This window comes from Marmota monax, unplaced genomic scaffold, assembly GCF_021218885.2.
Source record: "Marmota monax isolate L192 unplaced genomic scaffold, Marmota_monax_Labrador192_F-V1.1 WCK01_AAM20220418_F8-fsc00131, whole genome shotgun sequence".
Taxonomy (NCBI): domain Eukaryota; kingdom Metazoa; phylum Chordata; class Mammalia; order Rodentia; family Sciuridae; genus Marmota; species Marmota monax.
In genome coordinates, this window is record NW_026693141.1 from 4,381,777 (window position 1) to 4,408,572 (window position 26,796).

The following is a 26,796-nucleotide window of genomic DNA, read 5'->3' on the forward strand; positions in this document are numbered from 1 at the left end:
GTCTCAGTGGTTGAAAAGATGGTGGCACAAATAACAGCAGTGAGGAAGGAAAAGGAGTGGAGCAGAAGAGAAATTTTAACCATGTCACCCTTGAGCTGCTATTGGAACATCCACGTGAAGATGGCAATGGATTGTCAGAAATCTGAATCTTAAGTAGGAGATCCTTACCTTAGGCAGAACACCTTGGATGTAATCATCCTCAGAATGTTCTTCCCTTGGCTATCTTTACCAATTCCTTCCTGTCTTCATTAAGATCTCTATCCAAAAAAAAAAAAAACTCTCTGGGCTGGGAGTGTGGTAGAGTACTTGCCTAGCCAGCAGAAGGCCCTGGGTTCCATCCCCAGCACTGGGGCAAAAAAGATCTCTGTCAAAATATCACTTCTGCATTCATTTTCATGGCATGTGACATGCCATCACCTCACCCTTTCCAACCCTTCATTGCACATACCTAAAATTCAACTTACTATCTGTGCCCCAACTAACAACCCCTGTAGAATGGAACCCTGACTTCATCCTCCTGTCAGAGGAACTGTTCACTAACTATGTAGCCAGACACCATGATGGATGCTTGTAATCCCACTAATTCAGGAGGCTGAGGCAGGAGGATCACAAATTCAAAGCCACCGTGATCAACCAATTTTGTCTCAAAATTAAAAGGGTTGGGAATATAGCACAGTGTTAGAGTGCCTCTGGATTCAATCCCCAGAAACACACACACACACACACACACAAACACACACACGTACACACAAAAAGCAACTCCACAAATTTCTACTGTGAATTTATGCAACAAACAGCATGTTTTTCTGACTCCTTTAGTTCAAGGGTTTATATTTTTCCTGCTATGTTATAGGTCAAAATTACAACCCATCTGGGCACAGTGGCAAACACCTGCAGTCCCAGTAGTTCAGAAGGCTGAGGCAGGAGTATCACAAGCAGGTAGTGTTGGCTTTTCTGGCTGCTTCAGCTTTTAGTTAAGATGCTTTTTCTTCTTGTCATGGCTCAGGAAAACTTAGAAGTGGTTTTAGAGATCAAGCAGTTGGACTGTCGTTTTACAAAAGGCCTGAAAGCCCACAGAAGGCCTGGAGTGCCCCCGCCCTGCTTGGTCCTGGCATCTGAGGAACCAGGCTGCTGTACTCTTTTCTCCTCTCCTTTCCCATCATGCTGGCTCTCTGGTGCCGGGTCACCAGTCTGGTCTGACACTCCTGGGACCTCCCATTGCCTCCTTGGGTCAGACTGTTCTTTCAGCTTCTGGTCAAAGAGACAAGAGGCTGCCCAGTCCTTGCCTCCCTTGAGTGGAAGTGATGGGACGACCTCATGGTGGCTGAGGAAGGAGAGTTGATCACGGTGCTGATTCTAGCTCCCTTTGAACCACTCAGAGTCTACCCCAAGATGGCTGGAGAGGCTGCAGGAGGCCTTCCTGGCTGGACCTAGCCTGGGTGCAGGCTCACTGGGATGGAGCTGGGGGCAGGCAACAGACCTTCATCCTGGGGAAGGCAGGAGGAGGAGGGGACGGACTAGGCCCTGGGGTTAATATAGAGCAGAAGAGCGACAAGGACAGATGAATGTGCCACAGGGAGCCAGGGGCAGGCGGGCGAGGTGTCAGATGGGCACGCTTTCCTCCAGGGGCAGGCAGGTTGTGCGAGAACTGAGGCGGAGGAGAAGGGAGTGATTAGCAAGTGGGGAGTGAGTCTCGCATCCAGTCCCCTGGCAGCCCCACACGCTGTGCGCCCTCCTGGGTATGGCTCCATGCCAGGCTGCACAGCTGGTACCAGAAAGGGGGCCAGGGCTCCCATGGGGCCTCTAGAGGATGAGCCTGGAACCTGGCTTCTAATGGCCACCTGCTCCTGGCTTGAATTCAGAGTCGCGTGACAGCTCTGCCTCTGGGCCTTGCTTGCTTTTCTTTTCATGGCTCTGAGCAGACCCTGAGCTAACAGGCAGTATTGCTCCCCACTGCCCTGGCCACCTCCATAGACTGAAGGCTTCTGGTTTCTAGGTTCTTTGAGCTGTGAGGGAAGCAGGAGCAGCCAGTGTCCCCCCACAGCACTCCTTTCACCTGGGCCAGCCCTGAGGAGGACAGCAAGGCCCAGGCCCACCTACTGCAAAGAGGAGAATCTGGCAGGACAGAGACCCAGAGAGAACATGGTTGTCCTCAACCTGGAGGGAAAAGGCACTCTAGAGACTCATACAGAGGTACTCTAAGTGTGGCCCTGGCCAGGGAAGCCCAAGGCAGCCATGGCCCCCCAACACAGCCATGCTGCCTCTCTGATGACATTTAGGTCACTAGTTTTCCATGATACGTTGAGTTGTGGGCAAAAGAAACAGCTGGTTTTAATTCCCTACCATGGGCTGAGAACTGCAGTGGTTCTCAGGTGGCCAGGTCCCTCATCCTGCAGCTGCACTCCTGGCCAGTGTTTTCCAGAGCTGACTGACCTCTCTTCCTCACCCACATGAAACCCAGGTTGACATTTCACTGAATTCTAGTTAGAGGTCCCTGAAAGGGTAGGAATGGGGACAGGGTGGCCATGGGCAGAGAAGACCCCAACTGTAGTGAGGGAACCTGCCACAAGAGGCCCCAGGATGAACCAGCACTCCCCTGGAGCTGCCATTTCTTAGGAGCTTCTGCTCCTAATGCTACCCCCTGCATAGGACCTGGGCAAGGAGAGGGATGAAGGGCCACAGTGGTCGTGCCATCCTGACCCTTGTGGCTGTTCAGGCAAGGTGCTGCCGGCTCTTCTGAGGTACCCTTTGGATGTGGGCAGTAACTCAGATGCCACATGCCAGGTGTAGCCTTTCAAGTTGTGCCAACAGCCCCAAAGGACCAGGAAGTTTTACATGCCCTTGTGGTGATCCCTTCTGTTTGCCGTCTCCTGCCAGAAACAGGGTGGGGAGAGGGGGTTGGGAAGCTGGAGGCCACCCCTCTCCTCAGCTAGCCCCAGGACAGGGAAGAGCCAGGGGTGCTGCACGCCCCATCTTTCCCCCGCTGCTAGACACTGCGGGAGGGGATCTGGCCTCTGGCACTCAGCATCCCTCCCCTGCCCTCTGCGTCAGTCTGCGGATTTATTGAACACTTAATCTGCTCAGGGCCTTGTCTGCTTCACCTTTGGCTGATCACTTTCTTTCCCTGTATCCATTTTCTCCGTCTGCAAAATGAGATCAATAAATCTCAGTGCTGAGGTACGAGGCCCCCTGACAGCAGAGCTGGTAAAGGAACAACAGCCAGGGGCCTTCACTCTTCTGCGCAGCCTGAGCCAGTGTGAGGCACTGACGCAGTTTCTCTCTAATGGCAAAGACGTGCAGAGAGTGAGTCATGGTCAGGACCCTTGTCTCCTTGCTGCCTCATGGCGTGGGTGACAAACTTGGCCTGTTCAAGTCACAGATTCACTGGAGGCCAGGAGTGAATGGGCTCCTGGTATATTTGGTGGGGGTGGGGGGGTATATATGGGTGTGGTATGCGTGTGGTTTGTGAGGTGTATGGAGGTTTGTGAGAGTGTGTGTGTGGTATTTATGGTGTGTAAGGTGTGTCTGTGTGTTCTGGTTTGTGGTGTGTGTGGTGTGAGGTGTGTGTGTGGTTTGTGGGGTGTGGGGGGTGTGGTTGGTGGTGTGTGTGGTGGGTTGTGAGGGGTGTGGTGTGTGTAGTACGAAGTGTATATGTGTGGTACTGAGCCACGGAGGGTGCTGCCTGGTAGCTGGAGTCAAACCATGGGAAATATCCCCATTTATTTTGCCCCCTGGGACTGCTCTAGGGAGGGGCTTTGGTTTGAATTCCTGATTGTGGTTCTTAAAGTGTGGTTTGCAGACTGGCTTAGAGCAGAATCCATCTGTGGGTTTTATGTAAAGTGCAGGTTCAGGCCTGACTCAGTTTACTGACTGAGAACCTCTAGGTTGGCGCCTCACCACCTGCACCTCAAGATCCCAATAGCTCTTCCTCACACTCAGGCCTGAGCGCCATGGCTGCAGTCGGTTGGGTTCACACAAACCCCTGCCTGCTCTGTGTGGGTCACCACTTGCCAGTGTGTACTTTCAGAGGTGGCAGCAGTCACCTCTATGGGTTACTGTCATCCTTGTGTGCTAACATTCTTGAATTTTTTGGGGGGTGGGGGTGGGGTAGAGGGTTAACCAGGAATTGAACTCAGGGGCTCTTGACCACTGAGCCACATCCCCAGCCCTATTTTGTATTTTATTTAGAGACAGGGTCTCACTGAGTTGCTTAGCACCTCACTTTTGCTGAGGCTGGCTTTGAACTTGCAATCCTCCTGCCTCAGTCTCCCAAGCTGCTGGAATTATAGGCATGTGCCACTGCACCCGGCCCATTCTTGAACCTCTGATTAGCCTGCATCACACTGCACCATTTTGTGAGTGGATTTGTTTCTTAATCATTTTATATCCTTGAGAGTAGACCCATTTCCCGTTTTTTTCTTGTTTCCTTTTCCCAGTACCTAATGTGGGTATAGTGTGTATGTGTGTGTGTGTGCGTGTGTCTGTGTGTGTGTGTGCGCACGCGCACGTGCTGGCCCAGGATTCATGTGTGCTTAGCATAGGCTGTACCACTACACCACACCCAGCCCCTGGTATGGGAGCTTTGCCCTCAGTCTGTGCTAAAGTATTTGCTGAAACAAAATGGTCACTTAGAGAGGGCCTGGAGGACCCTCAGAGCCATGTGTGGAGGAAGCCCTCTTTGCAATGGACCACATACCTTCAGCTAGGCAGCCGCCCCTTCCTGGGGTGACCTGCCTTGTCTGGCCCACCTGCCCTCCCCATGTGAAGATGAGGGCCAGGCTCCTTCCGGCAGATCCAGAGCAAAAGAAGACACAGCGGAGGCAGCAGCAGGTAGCACCCATGTCTTCATCTTCTAGGTGGGTGGGTGGGGGCTTGTGAGTCTGGTCACTTTGCCTGGCCTCAGTGCTCAGCCCTCCCAGCCCTCACCCCACTGCTTCCTGTCACGCCCAGCAGCAGTGAGAGCACCCTTCTGCAGGGAGAGGCCCTGGTGCTGCGACTCACCATGAGACTTCAGAGAGCAGAATCTGGGAGAGGGACAGCATGTCTTCAAAGCCAAGCAGCCCCTGGTGGGAGCAAGAGGTCTTGAGGGCTTTCATGATCTAAGGTTTCTCAAGCCTTTCACCTCCCCCTACCCTCATGTTGAATCAAATTTTAACTGAAACCTGTAAAGTGCAAAGTCTTGCAGAAATCATTACAAGAATCTTCTGGAAAATAGGGACTGACAACACTCCCTGCAGGGATGAGGATGAAAGTAATTCAGGGCTTACCAAGCCCTCTGGGCAACAAGTCCCAGGGCACCCAGCAGCCATCTTTGCCATCTCAGTGCTATCCTATTCATGGTCTCATTAAAAGAAAACCAAAACGGCCATATTGGAGCTGGACGTGTAGCTCAGTGGCAGAGCGTTTGCCTGGCATGTGTAAGACCCTGAGTTCCATCCCCAGAACTGAAAAACAAAACAAGCCATATTATTTGGCTCCCATATGGTCTTTTGAAATGTAAGAAGGACTTTAATCCATAGAACATTAAAGAATTAAATCACTTTGCAATAACAAGGAAGCTACCAGCTGGCCCTTACAAAGTGACCTTGCCAGAGTGGATGGGGAGTGAATGGCCCCACATGGGCCTGCCTTTCCTCCCAGGGAAGAGTGAGCAAGGGCACCATTTCAGGTTCCAAATTTACCCCCAAATGACTTCCCAAATGCAGAAGATTTATGCCTCTGAACAACTTATATCCAAAACATCACTGGCTTTCCTCATCCCACTGTCCCCACCCTAAGCCAGCCCCCTTCAGTTTCCTATTGCAGGTCAAAAATTCCAACATGCCCTTGTCAGGAAGTGTTGGCATTTCTAGGCCCTCAAAGAAGGCCCCCCAGAGGAACAGTATGGAAAAGTCTAAAAGGAGAAAATAAATTACCTTGGTAGATGAAACAAGAAAGTTCACCTCATTCTTCCCCCAAGCCTGAATCTAGGACGTGCCACTGCTCTTCTTGAAGCCACCTTTCTCTCAAGGGGAAGAACCCGACGCTAAATCTGTGGAAGAAAGATGAAGAGGCAAACTGCCCAACAGTCTGGGAGCACTCTAGTGGCACAAACTGGCCTGCCCCTTCTCTAGGAGCCACAGAGAGGGAGTCTAAATGTCTAGACCTGGGAGCACAACCCACAGTAGAAGATTCCCACACATGCTCCTCTGGCAATGGTGCCCTAACTTTTGTGTCCCCAGGAAAAAGAGAAAAAGGGGAGTGGAGAACCTTTGGGAGGCAGGATGGAAACTGGAGCCGGCCTTGGAAGCACTGTGAGGAGGCAGCTTGGGATCTGCTTTCCCCAAAAGGGCTGTTGAGGAAGCAGTTTGAGGTCAATCTTCCCACCAAATGATACTCTTGCAGACTGAGCCACTTGGCTGGCTCCCCTTTCATCTCGCTGCTCCACCCTGGGCTCTTTACAAGCTGTGGAAACTACTCCCTGGTACTTGCTGAGTAACTAAGGCCTCTTGACCAATGGTGCCCTTTTGGAGGAACTGGCCATTATCACCCTGGGTAGCACTCTGGCCCACTCAGGTTGGAGAGGTCCATCTGAGGTGTGAAGTGGTGAGGAAAATATCTCCCTGAAGGTGAGTAGTGATCCTGGGAAGAGCCCTCCTGATGTTGGCATTGGCTCAAGGCATGTGAGGGTGTGGGGCAGCTCATGTGGCTGGAACCACATGTTCCACAAGCTCTTAAATGTGGCTTTGTGGTCCTAGCAGTGTCTCACAAGACTCCTACCAGACACTTTTCTGATCACCCTTTTATAATTCTTGTACTTGATCTTCACAACCTTTTCAGTGGGGCCCAGGTGGTCATCAGAACCCTTCTGCCTGCTGGGCTGTTCTCCTCAGGACATGGCCCCCCACAGTTTCAGGCTCAGAGCCTATGAGTTCAGCAAGCCCAGAAGAAAGCAGCTCTTTTTGACTTAATTCTTTAAAAGAAAACCTAGAGAATGGCATAGACAACACTTGTACCTCCCACCCAGAATTGTCACATCATCCCATTATGTAAAATCTGTGCTTAAATTTTTTTAATGAGAAAGTTTTATTAAAGAAATACCAAAACATCAAAAACACTACCACCCAAGTCTTGACTTTCCACGATGCCCCATTGTATAGTCCCCTGGATGACTCAAATGAGAGACATTTATTCTCCCATAATTCTAGGTGCTTGAAGTCTAAAATGGAGGTGTCAGCAGGGTTAGTTCCTTGTGAGGGGCAGTTGGGTCCATGCTTCCCTCCTCACTTCTAGAGGTTTGCTGGCAATCTTTGATGTTCATCAGCTTGTAGACATATTACCTCAAACTCTACCTTCACATTTGCATATTGCTCTACCTGTGTGTGTGTGTGTGTGTGTGTGTGTGTCCATATTTACCCATTTTGTAAGGTTAACATTCATGTTGGATTAGGGCTCATTCTAATGACTTCATTTTAATTTGATCCTCTTTGCGGAGACCCTATTTCCAAATAAGGTGCTGTAGTTTAGGACTCGAACATATCTATTTTGGAAGGGATATCATTCAGCCCACCACACCACTAAGGACCTAACTTGCCCTGACACGTGGCCGCCATGGAGCCTTGAGGACAGCGTTGATAACTAGCCTGGGCAGAGTTGACTGTATCCCATCTTGGAGCGATCACAGGTAATTTCACAAGTCAGATGCAATTCACACCTCCATGTTCCATCACAGCAACCTGTCAACACGCCTGTCGACTTGGTTAGACACAATTTCCAGGTGTCGCAGGACCATTCAACATGTGGCAGGTCAGCCTTCGCTCAGCAGCAGGGACAAGCCTCCTGCAGTCAAATACAGAGGCTTTCCTAGAGACCCGGATGCTCCAGTAGCTTTCAATTTCTTACTCTGTGCCAGTGCACCCACGCCCGACACTCTGCCAAGCAGGCAATTCCAGCAAGAGTTTTCTCAAGATCTATTGCCCAAAACATACTTACGTTTGGCATGGCCATTTGTATTCCTTCTAAGTCCATTTTTGCATTGCTGACTTCAAGAAAAGCTAATTAATTATTTTAGACACCACTATTAAATTGACATAGTGATTAATCTGATAATCCTTTTTATGAAATTACCTCTGAAATGCTAACTTTTCATCTTTTGAAACTCACTGTGTAAATTACTCTGAAGATTACATTGTACCAGCTTTGGGCTCTGTAAATCTTAATGGCAGTTTTTTTTTTTTTTTTTTTTGCCAAAAGCAATAAAAGCTGTCCTGAATTTATCAGGTCAATCAGAAAAGAAGGAGGCAGGCAGGAAATTGAAGGTGACTCATGCTGCAAGTGGAAGTTTTGACTGATGGAACTGTTAGAACCTGCTATTACTGGTTAGTTAGGAGCCTCATGAAGCAGAGGAGCACGCACAGCCCCTGGTTGCAGATATCCCTGAGAGAAAAGCCAGCATGAGTCTGAGAGATGGTCCCCTCCCCTTCTCCCTCACCCCTGCATCTCCGCCCAATGCATAGGGCTGGGTCTCTCTCACTGCCACTAACTCTGCGCAATCCCAAAAATTCCTTGGTGTGGGGCAGGAGCATACCTGAGCTATTGTCTTCCACCCTGCTGAACCCAGTGGGCAGGACCCTGGCACTCCAATGGTGCTAGAGATACTGTTGCATAGGACCTTAAAGCCAGGCTGGAGCTACCAAGCTTGGTAGAAGTAGCAGTATCTACTTTTAGTCTTTTTGTTAAAGCTAGTTTGCTGCTTTTTTGATTTAGTAGTAACCCTTGTACATCTCTGTGTATGCCTATCTTAAGGCACAGGTCTCACTTGTCTGGAGGACAAAACCTGCTGAACCTGTGGTCCCATTTATCTACTGTTATAGTTTTGATATGAAGTTCCCCCAAAAGCTCCTGTTACTACAGGAATGGAGGTGGAATGATCAGATGAGAGCTGTGATCTAATTAGCCCATCCTAGTTTGAATGGATTGACCGGGTGGTAACTGTAGGTAGGTAGGGCATGGATGGAGGAGGTGGTCACTGGGGGTGTGCCCCGGAAGGGTGCATTTTCCCTGCCACTCCTTCCTTTCTCTGGTTTCCTGCTGCCACAAGGTGAGCAGTGCTCCATTGCTAGGCTTTCCACCGTGATGCGCTTTCTTACCTTGGTCCCAGAGCAACGGAGTTGGCCCTCTATGGACTAAATCTCTGAAATTGTCAGCTCAAAATAATCTTTTCCTCTTCCAAGTTGTTCTTGTCAGGGATTTTGGTCACTGTGATGAAAAGTTGACTAACCTACCATCCATCCATCCATCCAAGAGTGAGGCTCCAGAGAGCACAAGAACAAGGCAGATGATTCCGGTCCTCACAGCACTTCCATTTTACAGAGGGAGTCAGACAACAACAAGATGATCACAAAGTGAGATGGGAAGAGGACAGGGCTAGGGGAGGAGAGGGTATAGATACAACTTAAAATCAAGGCATCAAGGTTTGGTGACCTCATGGTGATACCCTCGCCGTGGCTCTGCCTCACTGAGATGACATTTGAATAAAGAACTGAAGTTGAGGAAATAAAGAACTGATGGTGTAAGTATGGAGGACAGCATTCCAGGCAGAGCCAGCCACCAGTGCCTAGGCCTCAAGAGGGAGTGTGCCTGACTAAGGAGCAGCAGGGAGACCTCTGGCTGGAGTGAGCCAAGAGACGAGGTAGGTGTTCAAGTTAGGGAAGTTTGGAATCTGTGGGCCATGGAAAGATCTGAGATGTGGCATTTCTGGATTTTTGCAAGGGAAAAGCAGGCCTATTTGCCTTTTCTTGTCTTTGCCCTTGGTTCTTTCCTGAAGGTATCTCCCAGGAAGACCACAAGCATCTGAGGTCTTATGTTAAGAGAGGAGGCCTGAGGCCTGGATTTCCTGAGCCTAGAAGCCTCACTGCCAGAGGGGGTTGTTGTCTAGCCAGGGGAAACTGAGCTAGAAGAATCCAGCTTCTGGCCAGCATCCCTGCTGCTAAGTCAGGGGCAGGTGGAAGCTACTCAGGTTCACTCAGCTTTGCTGGGACAGGAAGCTTACCCACCCACAGCTCCCTCTCCCACACACAGGTCAGGAATGGAATGAGTTTCTGAGGAATCTGACAGGAAGTCTTGAGAGGTGTCTGACCCCCTTCAGGTTGCTCCTGAGAGAAGGGCTTTGGTGATATGGCTTCCGTCAGTAGAGACTTCATTCAACTACTGGAGAGTGACATGGTGACAGTCTTGGCCTTCAGGATGGGAGGGGGTAACCCCTGAGACCCACACCCACGATTTCAAGCAGGAGTTATTCCGTTGTTCCCTGAGGCTCACCTCTTCCAGCAGCCATTGATCCCATACTGAGGGATCAGGCTCCAGAAAAACAGGACAGGTCTTGAGGAGTAAGATGGGGCCAGCCAGGTGCTCCCAGGGGAGCAGTGTCCTGCCCGCTCTCTGAGATGGGGAACTAGGGATCTCTCTGTTTCACACAGACTCTTGTTCGGGCCTGAGTCCCTGGGTCTCTTGGTCCCAGCTACGTGGCTGCCCCTTGGAAAGGCTTTCTGGAAAAGGGCAGTGAGGTGGGAGTGGGAAGGTCTGGGACTTTGGTATCTGTTTTCTGTTTCTTGGGTCGATGACTGCATTTTTGGTGCAAACCCACTCCTGGGGTGTCTCTGTCCCCAGGCCCTGGCTCATCTGCCACTCCACTAGGGTGCCCAAGGTCCCCTCTCCCCCCAACACCAGGCCCATGTAGTGTTCCAGAATGACTCCCACCGCGACCACGGTAAAGGCTTTTGCAGTGAATCTTTTTTTTCCCTCAGAAATTACACGCACACATCGGAGAGCCGTGTCGACCGCCCTCTGGGTTGCCATGGAAACAGAGCCTTCTTTCCTCCCCACCTCCCCCCTGTTTACCTTGGTCAGGGACTGCGGCAGAAATCAGCCTGTCGCGGGAGAAGGGGTGGGCGGCAAAGAGGAGGAGGGAGAGCCAGCCCGCCCTAAACCAGATCATTCCGGTTCGGAGTGGCTCCCCCTCCCGCACTGGGAGCCGCCCTCTGCAGTCTGGTGGCCGGGGCTGCGTAAGCTCCGAAGAGTGGCTCTGGTCCCTGAGCAGCTTTAATGGAGAGGGTCCGAGACTTCCATGCCAAGCCCCTGCCCCAGTTCCTCACAGGGTCCTTGTCTCCCTTCCTGCCGGGGCCTGGCTCTGGGTAGCCTCTACAGGAGCTGCCCCAAGTTGTGGGCTGTTTGTCCTGAAGGATGTCACTATGCAAGAGTCCGTTGGGGCTGGGGATGTGGCTCAAGCGGTAGCGCGCTCGCCTGGCATGCGTGCGGCCCGGGTTCGATCCTCAGCACCACATACAAACAAAGATGTTGTATCCGCCGAGAACTAAAAAATAAATATTAAAAAAAAATAAAATAAAAAAAAAAGAGTCCGTGCTCAGGGTGGGTGACTGAGCACCCCGGGTGCCCAGGCCTAAAGTGGCCGGGACCAGGGGCTTGCCTCCTGCTGGCACGCTCCCTGTGGCGCCAGAGGGGCCCTTGGGTGTGGCTGTTGGGCTGAAAGCTTCCCGTGCTGTTAGGCTAAGTGACCAGCGATGCCACAGCTGCCCGCTGCCTCTCCTTCCTCACTTCCCACGCCCCTTCCTGGGCTTCCCCTGGGACGTGGCACCTGAAGGCACCTAGAGCTGGGTACTGTGTCTGGAAACAGATGGAGTGTGCCACTTTCCAGCACCCTCGAGTACGGTGGCTCGGTCCTTGGAGGCTTTCGAGAACTTTCCACACTGCTCCTGGTCAGCCTCCTCCCCTCCTCCCATGGAAGCTCCCTGAAGGCAGCGCCGTGTCCCGGGTGCATCTAGCCCCGCCCGGGGGCAGGGCAGTATCGTGTGCTCAGTTAGCAGCGGCCCAAACAAGGGCCACCGCTTAGCCTCCCCGAAGCGGTGGCCACCTCCTGGCGGAGCACCGCCGGGCTCCGCTGCTCGCTAGGGGGCGGCAGAGAAGCCACCCCGCAAGGCTTTTTGGAGACGACTTGGCGCGAGCACGAGGCCATCTTGTTGCGACTTGAAAACCGCGACTTTTGCTCTCCAGCTATGTGTGCGGCGGGCATCCTGCCCCAGCTGGCAAGGATCGGGGGCAGGTGGGCGGCTGCGGGCAAGGTGGCGCTTTGGGGACTCCCCGCGCACCGCTAGCAGCACAGCTTCACCGACCAGTCCCGGGCTTCACGGTGCTGCTAGGCTGCTCCGCCGTGAGCTCCGCCCACCCCGGGAAGTGTCCCTTTTTGAGAGCCCTGTTGGTGGCGATGCAGGTTAATCGGCAACCGGGCGGGGAGGGTGCAGGAAGGATGCGAGTTCTTAAGCATGTGCCTTCTTAGGATCAGAGGCTGCTCATCCTTTCTCTGGGCTTTGAGGGCCAGGGAACTCCCTTGGCAAACCACTTACCATGGCTAGCCTTGGCCTACCAATCAGTGAAATGGGGCTAGGATTTCCAGGCATACGTTCCTCTACAGATTGGCTGAGAAGAGAATGCTGGGCTACCAAGGCACAGCTTGCGGGTGTGGTGGGGTGCAGAAGCAGATGGAAAGCGGGCGATCTAGGCCTGAACGTCCCATTGTGCAAGTAGCTCTGAGCAACCTCCATGGTCATCGTTCTTAGGGATCATGTCTTTGTGGGTAGTGCAGGATGAGCAAGGGACAGATGCTGACACCCTGAACCATATTCTGATCTTGGTTGTCTTCAGGATGACCTGGTTCTGGTGATAAATAAGAGCCAGATGCATGCTGGGTGTGGTGCTGACCACCTGTAATCCCAGCGACTCAGAAGCCTGAGGCAGGAGATTTGCAAGTTCGAGGCCAGCCTGAGCAATTGAGCTTGAGACCCGTCTCAAATTTTGTAAAAAAGGTTTGGGGATTGAGTGGATAAGCGCCCCAGGGATCAATCCCCAGTACCAAAAAACACAAACACAAAAAAACAAACTCCAGGTGCAGCAGATTTCTTTGGGGTTGTGCGCTAGGTAAGTTTGCTTCCTTACAAGGGGTGGAGAAGATTTGGGGACACACCCTTGGCAGTCATGGTAAGAGCCTCCTCAGCTCCAGAAGCCAAGCAGCTTTAGTATAAGAAGGATAAACTGATCTGTCTGTGGGCCTCTGAGGTGACAAACTGAATGACAGCTGTTTTCTCTTCTCACAGATGCCATTTGCAATAAATACTGTTCTAAAGATCCCCGCCTAGTGTGGAGTCCCCAAACAGTAAATGGCTAGCGCTCCCAGTCATCTCTAGTCTTCTCTTTCCTGGGGCTGGAGCTGGGCTGCAGGGCTTGTTGCCCCTTGACTCAGGTCTTGCCGTTCCTTCCTGCCAGGCTGCCTGCGCCTTCCAGTTGATCTGTCTCACTTTTTGCATTCAAGGTTGCATTGGCAGGACCCTGGGCAAAATGAGCAAATCACTGGGTATGCTTGGTATGCCACTAAGAAACCCCCAGGGTCCTCCTCTTACCTGGCTATGGAGTGTATCAAAGAACAAAAAAAACTCTGCCCTTGTTCTTGAATAAACGATGGTAAGGAACAGACTGGGCAACAGGATAGGACCACACTTAAACTGACAAATTGTGATTTTTCTTTTTTTTTTTTTTTTGGGGGGGGAGACCAGGGATTGAATCCAGAGTGCTTAACCACTGAGCAACATCCCCACTCTTTTTATACTTTATTTAGAGACAGTCTCATTGAGTTGCTTAGGGCCTCACTAAATTGCTGAGGCTGGCTTTCAACTCACGATCCTCCTGCCTCAGGCTCCTGAGCTGCCTCGGCACCCAGCCAGTTTGTGATTTTTGTTTATGTTTTGTTAGGTACTGGGGATTTAACCCAGGCTTCCTGTATTGGAGCTATATCTCCAGGCATTTTATTTTTTATTTTGAGACAGGATTTTGCTAAGTTGCTGGGGCTGGCCTCAAACTTGTGATTCTCCTGCCTCAGCCTCCCAAGCACTGGAATTACAGGCTTGTGCCATGGTGCCCCTAACCGTGTATTTTTAAAAAGCCCCTCCCTTGCTCTTTTTTTTCTTCTCACTAACCTCTAGGATTGGTTATTAAGTTAAAAATTCTCAAATGCCAGTGGAGCTGAATCTGAATAATGAGAGACTAATACTCTTTGAGTCACCCAATCTGAAAGTCTCACTTAGAAGAAACCCACATTCATAGTATTACATACAGCTCATTTCTTTCTTTCATTCTTTCTCTCTCCCTCTACCCCCGCCCCCAATCCCCCACCCCCTTTTCATAGTACCAGTGACTTAACCTAGAGACACTCTTCTACCAAACTACACTCCCAGCCCCTTTTAACATTCTTAAAAAAATGTTCAGACAGGGACTAAGTTGCCTACAGTGATCTCAAACTTGCTATCCTCCTGCCTTAGTCTCCCAAATCTCTAGGAACACAGACTTGTACAACCATGTCCTGCTCATTGCTTCAATTTGAGACATTCCAGGTATCCCCTGTTTTGCTGTGGAATGGAGGACTTGACTCCTTTATATCCCCACCTCTCCTCCTCATCTTATGTTTAGTTTCCTTATTGGTTAATTTTCTACTTTATAGTAAATATTTCACTTTCATCAGCTACCAAGAGCAGCAGTAGGTCAATAACCATGTAATGTGTACACAGCTACTCATTTAAGCCCCACAAGAATGTCAAGAGATAGGATATTATTATTATTAGTTCCATTTTAGGAGGAAACTAAAGCCATTTCATTGGCTCTCCAAGAAGGGGAAGAGATAAATATGTGTGGCCAGTGTGTCATCTTGACACTGAGTTCTGACAGGGCAAGGGCTGGTGATATTCACTCTTGGCTCTAGAGTTCCATGCTGGACAATTATGACAGGATTCCCAAATGTCTTAAGCCAGCTAAATCCAAATCAACTGAGTTTGTTAAAACAACACATCTACTATACTGAATCTCTGTGATTTGGACCCAGGAATCTGTATTTTTTTTTAATATTTATTTTTTAGTTTTCGGCGGATACAACATCTTTGTTTGTATGTGGTGCTGAGGATCGAACCCGGACCGCACTCATGCCAGGCGAGCACGCTATCGCTTGAGCCACATCCCCAGCCCAGGAATCTGTATTTTTAACAACCATGCACCACATTTTGGAAACAGTGGGTCAGGGTGGGCCTGGCAGCTGGCCTTGTTCTATTTCCTACTCTATCCACAGCACTCATACTCAGAGCCTGCACCTCACAAGTAGGGATCCAGACTGTGGCACTCATGAAGGAACTGCCTGGCCTGTGCTGCAGGCCACCAAGCACCACAGTGGGACCAACTATCTTAGTATCAAATCAAGGTGCAGAAGTAACTCTATTCCAGGCCTAGCGCTGTATAGATGGATGCTCCAGGCCTTTGGCCAAGCATCCTAATGGCAAAATGTTGAATCTGAAAGGGATGTGGGGGATTATCTAGCAAACCTCCTCTTTGACCAATGAGTTAACCAAGGCCCAAAGTAAAATGAGTTGCATTCAAAACAGGATTATTATGAACTGGGCCAAGAGCAGAGCCCTGGTGTCCCAATCCCTGGGTCATCTCTTTCTAGAATTGTCCTAATAGGTAACCACATGTGGTTATTTACATTTAAAAAAATTTAAATTACCAAATTCAAAATTCAGTTCCTCAGCCACAATAGTTACACATGGCTAGTGGCCACCACCCCAGTGGATGGTGCAGATACTGAACATTTCCATCACTGCAGAAAGCACTACTGGTTCAGAACCTAGGCCTTTCATCTGAAAGCACTACAGAAACTGGGTGGTTTTGCCAGTGTCCTCTCCCTTCAAGCAACAACCGAGGAAGATTACCTGCAAGGGAATGTGTTGTACTGTTCAATCATGATAGCTCAGTAACAGCAGCCTGACAAACTAGAATCATAAATGTAACTGGAAGAAAAAACCACCCCACTGAAACCTCTTCCTCTAGGCCAAGATGGGGCTAAATGTCTAAGAACCCAGTCAGAAGCAAATAAGAGTCCATTTCAAAGCTCTGACTCATTGAAATCTAAAGGTACAGGGGGGCTTACTTCTTAATTCTGGTAGATCTGAAGGGAGTACATTTTTGAAGAGGTGGTGGGGGAGAAGACAACTTGTGATACATGTCAAGTATTAACTGTAAGGTGGGTAAATAGGAAGAAATTGTTTCTTTTTCCTTGTAGATTTACATTGTAGTATCTAAGCTTACTTATCCTTGGAAGGTATGTTTGATCCATAATTAGCCAATAGAAACATTGAAAATTAAGAGGTATATTTGCAATTCTGGAAGGGAGACCTTAAAAGTGACCAGACTTGGAATGTCCTTGCCTACTCTGGACTTAGTGGATTCGGGGTGACAAGTTTTGGAGAAGCAGCATCTGGAAGACTAAGGCCAGAGGCAGGAACTATGGTTTCATCCCCTGAAAAGCCCCCTGCACGGGGCTCTCCTCCTGTGATGGCTTTTCCCTTGGACTATAAAGTCCTATGACTCTCTATGTAGAGATTTCCATTTTCCTTTCAAATTATCTGAATCTCCCCCAACCCTTCGAAAAACTCTTGATGTACCCATACAAACTTGCCCAGCAGTTGTTTGGAGAATACAGGATGGGCAGCTGCTTCCTTGCTGAGGTCCTTGTGGAGGGAGTAGCTTTCTCCTGAGCGAACTACTACATGTCCAGGAGTTCCAGATGGTGAGCAGACGGAAGGACCCCCAGGAGGCAGATGACTCTCAGATATTACAGAAAAAAGCTAACCCACAGGGAGATGGTAAAGGGATTGATGGAGATGGTGGGATTGATGCTTATGTCAAACAGGTGAGTCCATATACATACAAATGACTGTCAGACAATCAAGGTGGACTTGAACCAAATAGATTTGGATAAGATTTATTGATCAGATTGTTTTAGAAAACCAACAGGAAAACACTGACAAGGTACATAAATACAGATTGGACATTTCAGGGTAAATTCACTACATTTCCCACTTGATTGTAGGAAACCAGGGAAGGTGGAAAAGCTGTCCTGGTCATAAGGCATGCACACCAGACTGCAAAAGGACTTTCACACTATTTAACAAGACTGTGGCAAAAGCTTTAAAGTAAGGCAAGCATTGTGTGTGGCCTAAGCATACCCTGCAGAAGAGCTCGGCCTAGGCTCACCCCTCAGAGACAGTTTCAGAGACAGGCTTCCCTTTCTTGTCTGGATTCTTCCAGTCAATGACTTGTCACTGGCAAGTATCTTTACTGGGAGGTGCCTGGGCTCTCCCTGCATAGACTCTGCACCAGGAAGTGGCTTTAGAGAGTCAGAGTGTCTCCTGACGCTTCCTTTGTATTCTATACGTGTAACTAGTAAAATAGCAATTACTACTACCTGGTGAACTTGCTATTTCTCTGAAAACTGTCTTTGACTCACCCTGTACATTGACTAAGCAGGGCCTTTAAAAAACATCTCAAAAAGTAAAAATTAAAAATTGAAAACATAAAAATTACACCAAAAGGTGGTACCACTTTTGAAGCACAACTCAGAACTTCTGTTTATAACACCAGACAAGGGAAGAGGTCACTTTCCACCAAATTTCACGACGATAGAAGGGAAATTTCATTGCTGGATATAATCTGGTGGCGACATATGGAGGTTCCAGAACTCTACTGAGCCTACCTCAGGCCCTGCCAAAGCTCCTAGAGTCCCAAGGTATTTGAGGAACCAAAGCAATTTAAACCAACGGTGACCAGTTTTTGGAACTTATGGTCATAAGACCATAAACCCTCATCTACCCCGGAGCTCAATGCCAGAAAAATGGGACGAAAAAAAAAAAAAGGAAGCAACAATGGCTTTTGTGCTACATCAGAATGCTGGCAGATAAACAATCCGGTAACCTGTGCTACTTTCTAAACATCTGTAAGACCACATGAAAATCAACTGGTATTATAGGCTGTAAAGACCAACATAGTCAGAAAGGACAGACCAACCTTTCCTATATGCCAGGCAATTGGGAGATATAACTGGAGAAGGTATCTCCAAAGGAAAACAAAAAACAACAACAACAAAAAAAGCAAGGACTCGTCAAGAGTCAAAGCAATGTGTTCAAATGATGGAATTTCCTGTGTCATACACAGCTTTTTTCTTCCCACAGGTGCCGAGTTCTTTGGTAATTGAAGAGCGACAGCCTAGAACTCAGGGCAGGAGATGATGCTGAAGAGTGACAGCTAAACTCGGGACTGCACCTGTGGCTCCTCCACTCAGTGTTCAGCAGTGCCAGGTGGACCAAGTGTAGCTAACCAGGCTGCTCTTGTGTACGCTGCTTGCCAGCCCCTCTGGGGGTCTTCCTTTCCCTTTTCTAACTACTCATTCCATTGAAAAGGAGGTGCGTTTGGCACAGGGACGGGAGGGAGAAGAAATACAAAGGAATTAATTGTTTGATAGAAAAGTTGAAACACTGACTATTATCTATGGATTTCAATTATCTGTGCTTTACTCTTGCTACTGTGGGTAACCAAAGGTCACTGTCAATGTACCTTTTGCTTAGAAATGTTAATATGTTTATTATTATACTTTTAAATCTAGTTATGTAATGGACAGGAATGGTATAGAGCAAATTTTTACATCATGTCATTAAGACCCTGAAAAAAGAAGAATCTGCCAATGGAAAGGATTTTATTTGGCTCCTGAAGAACAGTTAACATTTTATTCTAACCTTTATCAGTCTGTAGTTTCTCCAGGGTGTGGAAAATACTTTATTAAATGAAAAAAAAGCATCATTTTCATCATTTAATAAGGTATTACATTCCCAGATAAATAGTGTATACGTGAAAAAACTGATAGTGCCAAATATTAGGTTTTGATTCCCCATGTAGGAAACACTTCCTTGTTCCTGGGCAAAACACACAAACATGAGATAGTATAAAGAGGTGACTGGGGAAAAAAATTCTCAACTCTAACAAACCCAGGGAACAATAAGTCTCTATGACCTGGAGTAAGAAAATATGGACTTGAAAATCCAGCTTTACCAAGATTTAGCTTAAGCCAGCTGATCACATCAAAAATTCTAGGCATAAGTTTACTCTAAAGCAATGAGCTGGCTTCACCAACACAGATACAAAAAAGTAGTGTAGCTGCTTTATAGTCACATCCTCTATATAATCTGTATATATCCATATGTGTTTCTATATATTGCACTTCAATTTCCAGACTGTAGGAAGATGACTGGGAATACCTCAAAGAGGCAGAGGAGCATCAGGCACAAGCTTTCCCACATCAAGTAATGGTGTCGGGAATTCCAAGTGCTGGTTATAGGTATACTAAAATGCCTGGTGACTGTTACATAAAAGTCCAGTCATCTTCATTTAAATCACCATACACACAGTCTCATTTGGCATTCAGAACTTGTGCATGTGAATAGCACTCAGAGCTGGTCATACTACATAATTTTCACAAGTGTTATATTCAAAGAAGACACCGTAGACTAAGGATGTGCACTTTCATGAAAATGTCACATGCAAGGTCTTCAATGTCAGGCCTCCAAGATCTATCTCAAAGAAAACTGCCCTCGGAAGGCTTAAAAAGGATGCTGGCAAGTGTGGACTGTTTCAGATCCCCTCTCTCTCCAGCTTTCTGGTGCAGCAGAGCCAGAGACCTGCTAATATTCCAAGGACCAGGGAAGTCTAGGCATAGAAGCTAAGCATTCAGTCTTTGGTCCCTGCAAAAATCAATGGAAAAAATCCTTTTGCCACCCTAGACAGCATGACTTGGTTGGTTTCGGATGTAATCCCAACAAATGCCCAGAGGCAGGCTGACGTCATGCATCAAAGCTCTGGAGAGAGCTCCTCTGAGGAACAAGCCTAGCAGTGGGTGGTAAGAGGTTAAATGCCTCACTGATTGGGAATGGCAAGAGGTGGGGGCAGGGGACCCCTAGAGGAGCTGTCCTTTTCCTGCCTCTCCCTCACATTCCTTACTCCCCAGGAAGGACCCAGATTCACAGATAAGTGTTTATTACAAGACTCTGCAGAATACAGGTTCCTCTGACACAACCCAACAAGAATGGGATATAATAAGGCCTAGAAGTTAAGAGTCCAAGTCTATAGGCCGCAGTTTCTCTTCCCCAGAACTGAACACTAGATGGTATCTTTTTATCCATAATAAGTCAAAGGTGATTTTTAAATCCACACATAAGCTAAAGAGATCCCTTCTGGGGTAATGGGGGGAAAAAAAAAAGAATCACTTTAAAAGCTAAGTGAAAAAGAGGCACTTAAAGAAAAATGTGTCCCACATCTCTCACATGAATCTCCCTCTGTGAGGGGATGGCGGGAGGTTCAGCACTGTGCCTTCTTGCATGCTTCAGCACCTTTGAGAACACCTGTGCACATCTAAATGCTCATGGCAAGCGACTGCTCAACCTCTCTAGCAGCCTGCTGGCAAAACAAGTGAAAACTCATGTCATTTTTCTTTTTAAAACTAACAAATCAGAACTAAAATTTCACACACGAGAAAGCAAATTCCTTCCTTGCGCTAAGTATCTGATACTTGGGTTTCAGGAAGGATGACCTGTGGCTTTTCCCTCAAGACCACTTATCCAATTATTACACAATTTCAGCACCATGCGCATTAAAGCAGACAGAAAAGGAGACAGAGCAAGCTTCGGGGAAATTTGAGGACCAACTGCCTAAGGAAATGGCAGGTACATGGTCCACAGATTAGAAAAGAAGCAAGATTTGAAAAGGAAATGGCCAGTGTGACAGTCAAAGGCCATCATTCCGAACAGAAGCCAAGTTATCAAATCTGAAGGCGCTCTTTGCCTGCTCTCCTGTTCTGTGGCCATTTACACCACACATTTCTTCCCCATGAAGAAGTCAGAGAGATAAGCACAGGAGAATTTCAAAACTGCCCAGAAAGAAGAACTTGAACAACATTAAATTTCTCAATTTAAAATATTCTTGGTGCCATAATTTCTAAGAGCAACAACAAAGACCACAACTCACATAGAAGTCTCCTGGACAAACCAACTCTAACAACTGCTGGCACCGTAAGGAAGAGAAAAGATATCATTAACCAGGAGTTACTGTGCTGCTTAACTTTCCTCCAAAGTCAAAGGTTAAGCTTAGGTATACATGCAGCAAGATGTCAATCACTGCTGCCATGCAATCCAACTACTCAGACACACCTTGAAAATACCAAGTTAAACATCCTGGTTTTTAAGAATAACCTGCAAGATTCTCAAGGTTAGTTTTCTCAATCTATCCCCCAAACTACTTGTAGCTGTTACTACGTTTTTATTTTTGTTTTTGTTGATGATGTTTTAATCTGTAGAGCATTGGTTGACATGGTCATTATGCCCAGAATTCCTTTTAAAAAATTTCTTTATCTTATCTTGATCAATGACATTATTAAAGTACTTTTAAACTTTCCCTCAACTCCATCAAGAAAGAGAAAGTATGTGAGTATGTGGGTATGTATTGAGGCAGGAGGAAGAGAAGCAAAGAAGAAAGCACATGGAAAAGTGAGATGTCCATAAACTTAAAAACCAATTTACAGAAAGGCATCTGATGTATTTTCTGAATAAGGCCTTGATCAGGGTAACCAATTCTCTTTGTAGCACATCCTACACTGCCCATAAATAAAGGAGTCTCTTTAAATTAACATTTCCAGCATCAATGAACAGTCCAGATATCCTCATTTCAAGCGCTCGATGAGTCCCTGTGTTAGTCCAAGGTGCAGAAGCTGTATTTGGGAGAGGTTTGCTAGGTTGGGGAAGGCCGCGAGCAGCTTCTCCCATGCCAGTTCCAGCAAGCTAGGTACCACCAGCCAGATCTTAAACAAAGACCCAGTCCGCTTGTTTTCGTGGATGTTCACCACTCCTCCATGAATGTACATGCAACCAGCCTATGAACAAATGGCAATCAAAAGAGGACAAATTCAAACGGAAGAGAAATAGACACCAGTGCTGAAGACTCAGCAAGAAAAAAATTAACAAAACAAATAAACCATAGCAAATTAAATCCAATGAGTTGAAACAGAATTTCTCAGGCTGTGCATGTAGCTAGCTCAATGGTAGAGTACTTGCCTAGCATGTAAAAGGCCCTGGGCTGGATCCCAGGTCTAAGAAAAAATAAAAAAATTTAAAAAAAGAAAAGAAGTTTTCACTGATCCCAACATATACAGAAATCAACAGAGTTTAAAAAAATGAATGGGTTACTAAAAAAAAAAACTATAGGTGTGTGTATGTGTATGTGTGTGTGTGTGTGTGTTTTACTTCAACAACAAAAAACTTCACTATTAACTAACATTAAATTTTTAAAAACTTTTTTTTTAGATGTTGATGGACCTTTATTTTATTCATTTATTTACACGCAGTGTTGAGAATTGAACCCAGTGTCTCACACATGCTAGGCAAGCGCTCTACCACTAAGCCACAACCCCAGCCATTAAATTTTCACTATTCTAAGTACCCCAAATGCTAAATGTTGGGAATACAAAATTGAAAATAAAGGTCTCTGCAGTGACATATTCAATAATATGGTACAGGAGAATAAAGTTATTTTACCCTCTCAGGAAACACCTTTGATATCACTGCCAGGACCTAAATGCCATATGTAGTGTTTCTTTTACATTTATGTTGTTTGTTTAAACTTGGGTATGTTGGTATTTTCCTCCTCTTTTCTCAGAGGAAAGGCTAGCTTCAAAAGGAACTTTTAAAAACAATTCTTAATTCAAGGTTTGCCAATATCGGCATTTTTTTTCTAAAAGATTTTCTTATCATCTACAACTACATAAGGAAGATACAAAAATAAGAACTTACTGGTGTAACAGCTGCACAGTGAAAATAAACTGGCTCTGGCATGGTAGCAGGAAGCTTCACCCATTGAAATGTCTGCAGATTCAACTTCCAGATATCTCCCAGGATCACTTCTCCATTATAGCCCCCACAAATGAATACATCTATCAAAAAAGAGAAGGCCAAGATCACACAAAGGAAAAGGGCCAAAGCTACAGCATGATTTACAACAGATCACAAGGCTGGCTGACAGTTAAGGGGATTGCCCCATAAGAGAGAGGACTTCAGCTGTGTGGTCCATCATGCTACTGGCTTGTCCTTCAACAGAATTGGGATACTGTGTTGGAAGAGTCTTTGGGGGGCAGGGGCTAAAGCTTTTTAGGAAGTTTTCATATCAAGCCTTTCAAATTCAAATACCTCTAGGTTCCAGGCAAGGGGTTGAGGGGAAATAAATGACAGGAAGTCTCAGTACAATATATAGGAGTACTCATGTTCTAAAAGAGAGCTGGCTATGATTAGTAACTACCAGATCTTCCATTTTTCAAGAGAAGATGAAAATCTGGATTTTTTTTTTCTAATGAAGTATTTTAATTATAAGTATTGGCCACTAATTCAAAAGAAATTTAATGCACATAGGAGCCAAACAAAACACATCTATAGATCTCCAGTTGCCAAGTTCTTCTTTTAAATAATGTTCTGGAAAGTACGTACATTTATTTGCCCACAGAGACTAATGTCCTCTATATGGATTCCCCCTTTCTCATACTGGGGATTGAACCCAGGAGCTGTTTACTTCTGAGCCACATCTCCAGTCCTTTTTATTTTTTGAAACAGGGTCTCGTAAAGTTGTTGAGGGTCTCTCTAAGTTGCTGAGTCTGGCCTGGAACTTGCAATCTTCCTCCCTCAGCTTCTGTAATCACTGGGATTACAGGTGTACACTGCTGCGCTCACTTTCCCTGTAGACATTTAACCTGAGAAGTACTCAGTGCAATGTGCAGCTTGGGGACACAAAAGAAGTTCTTCTAGGCTTTCTTTAGTTGAAAGAAGATATTCTGAAGCTCTATTTGATCTGTACAGCTCTTTGTCAGAAACACAATTTTCCCCAAAGGAAAGGTGGAATTTTAATTTTGTTTTTGTAAAACCATTTAGTTCTAACTAGTTAGTCAACTTGTAATAAAGACTATGTGAACAGTCTAACTAAACGCCCAGAATCAAGGCTGAATTCCATTTGTATGGTGCTTGGCTTCAAAGAATCAAATGAATAAATATCTTAATTCAGGTCTAAATCAAGTTTAAACCAATAATTAATTAAACTATAAAATACATCACAATTTTTTTGGTTAGGATTCAAGGAAACCTTTTAAGAACAGCTCCATTCTCAGAGAGGCAAAGCTGAACAATGACAGTATCTATATATCCTATCCCCAAAGCAGAGCATAACAAAAAGCCCCTCTGTACTAGAAATGGTAGAATAATTCTGGTTAAATATGAACTAAGCTGTTGAAAAGATACAGTCTATCCGGCTCATTTATATACACCTTCCTGGAGTGGGGGAAGCACTTGAGGAAGTATATCAAAGAATAAAATAAACTGTAAATGAAAAGACAGGAAGTATCCCAAAAAGAGTCATTATCACACTCAGATAAAGGAGCTGCTACTGCTTTCTGAAGCCATACAATGCCTTTGTTATAATATGGCCAAAGAATGAACTGAGTTCTATTTGACATTAGTCAGAGAACAGGATAAACTTTATGAAATAATACTCTGAAGGAGTTACTATCATTTTAATACAATATCTACCAAGGTTTCCACTATATAAGCAATCACCGTGTTATAAACGTAACCACAGATATCTATTGAGGTCAGATGCTGAAAGATTAGGTGTACAATAAAAGCTTATTTATTGCCAATTTTTGAGTTCTCTGATAACTGAAGGAATCCAGACACTAGTTTACATCATAACAATTGCTAAGAGAGGCATGACTCTATAGTTTTCCCTTTAAGTTTAAACTATCAGAAATAGATTCTTCCCAAAGTTATGAACCTCTTTTGAGAAATTATCATTAAGAAATAAGTCATTCTCAGCAGATACAATTACAGAAATGGATCAAAATATTATTTAGAATCCTTACCATTTTTTATTTGAACACAACTGTGACATCTTCGGGCTGCAGGAAAACCTGCCAAACACACATAAAAACAGAAATTCCATTATTCCCAGAAAGATAAGGAATGATGTTGATATGACACAGTGAAAGACATATTTGTAAATAACTCAAAACAATCCCTTTTTTGTATTAAGCAAACATTGACTAGTCCTTCCAATCCTTCCTTATTTCAAAAGCCATCAAAACTTCTCTCTTTATAGCAGACAATGCTAAGATGCCGGGGAACAAAGTGGGGTGCAGGGACAGGGGTTACTAGTGGCTTTCCCCAACCCTTTTACTCATGAAGAGTTAGGGAGATCTTGATTTCTCTTCCCACCCACATTTCCCCACTTCTGCCACAGAATTCGATAATCCCTGGTAAAATTCTTTGCTCAATTGCTAAGAAAGAATAATTGTGCTAAGGAAGAAGTGATTTCTAATATCAGTTAAACAGATATTTTACTTGCCATGTAACTCAAGAAAATTACCCCCCCCCAAAAAAAACACAAGTAAAAGTATAAAATAAATTTGTTAAATGAATTAATACTTTTAATTTACCTATTTTTTCATGAGGTTTTGTTGCAATTTCCTCCCATGCATTGGTTTCAAGGTTGTATGCATGTATCTTGGGCGGGAAAAAAAGAACATATATACAGATAAATAACTTGCAATTTTAATTAGCCTGAAAATGTTTTTTTTTTTTTAAATAGACATATTTTTTAGAGCAGTTTTTAAAAAAACTGAGCACAAGGAACAGAGATTTCCCATATAGAATAACTTATTTTTTTTTCTTTTTTTTTGTGGCGCTGAGGATTGAACCCAGGACCTTGTGCATGCTAGGCAAACACTCTACCAATAGGTAGACACAATATCTTTATTTAATCTCCAGCCCCAGAAAACTGAATTTTTAACAACAGCCTACGCAAATATTCTGGGTTGAAAAAAATTCTTTTCCTTTGCTTTTCTCTGGTCTTTCCTTTTTTTTTTTTTCCCTCCTCACCCCACCCCACCCCATAATACCAAAGATTAAACCTGGGCTACTTTACCACTGAACTACATTCCCACCACCTTTTATTTTGCGTTTTTTTTTTTAATATTTATTTTTTAGTTTTAGGTGGACACAATATCTTTATTTAATTTTTTTTTATGTGGTGCTGAGGATGGAACCCAGTGCCTCATGCACGCTAGGCAAGCACTCTACCACTGAGCTACAGCCCCAGCCCTTATTTTTTATTTTAAGATAACGTCTTGATAAACTGCCCAGACTAGCCTTGAACTTGGGATCCTCCTGACTCAGTTTTTCTAGCAGCTAGGATTACTAGCATGTACCACCACACCCAGCTTCTGATCTTTCCATATTAAATAAAATAGGGCAGTTGAAAATTAAGCACATATATGAAAACAATTTTTTTAAATTCACAGGAAAAAAAAAGTGGAATAAAAAGTAGAAGTGCACATGACACTTGATTTTCTTCTGTGTGCTATCTGCTCTGTAACTTCCACATTTTCTACAGTGAATATGTATCATTTTAAAGCAAGCTTTGGTAAGGAAATATGGGAATATAGCTTTGACAAAACTTGAAAAGTTCAATAATGTTTCAAAGCACACCAAGAACTCTGTTGCCTAATTGAGATTTCCCTTGGGATATGTAACCATGACATTTCAGAAATGCCACAAGGATGGGTGAATAAAAGCTCTTCAGAACTCAGCTTTCTAAAATTAGTCATGTGTATTCCTAAAAATGTCTATTCTTTTTAGCATCGACAATGAGAGGGATGTGACATTGTGAGGATCCTGATTCTGATTCTAATTCATTGCCCCATTCAAGCTACTATACTTCCCTTCTAGTCATTTTCCTCATCCAGCATAAAGGGATAATTTTCATAATATATTCTCAGTGTGTGATAAATGCAACTGT

The 26,796-nt window shown here is 45.7% G+C and overlaps 1 protein-coding gene and 1 long non-coding RNA gene across 2 annotated transcripts in view; both read right to left on the reverse strand.

The window, feature by feature from the left end:
* Positions 1-840: 840 nt before the first annotated feature.
* LOC124099817 (uncharacterized) lies at positions 841-11,383 on the reverse strand. Its single transcript, XR_006854102.2, has 4 exons — positions 10,879-11,383; positions 5,916-6,031; positions 5,002-5,063; positions 841-1,648 (listed from the first exon to the last, which is right to left on the reverse strand). It is a non-coding gene; the product is annotated as an uncharacterized LOC124099817 (long non-coding RNA).
* Positions 11,384-16,833: 5,450 nt separating this feature from the next.
* Klhdc10 (kelch domain containing 10) overlaps positions 16,834-26,796 on the reverse strand; it is a 62,052-nt gene continuing 52,089 nt past the window's right edge. The window contains exons 7-10 of the mRNA XM_046455065.2: positions 25,436-25,502; positions 24,863-24,910; positions 22,755-22,894; positions 16,834-21,838 (exon numbers count right to left, since the gene is read on the reverse strand). Of these exons, the coding sequence (XP_046311021.1) occupies positions 21,629-21,838; positions 22,755-22,894; positions 24,863-24,910; positions 25,436-25,502 (465 nt within the window). The 3' untranslated portion in view covers positions 16,834-21,628. The remainder of the gene's footprint in view (positions 21,839-22,754; positions 22,895-24,862; positions 24,911-25,435; positions 25,503-26,796) is intronic.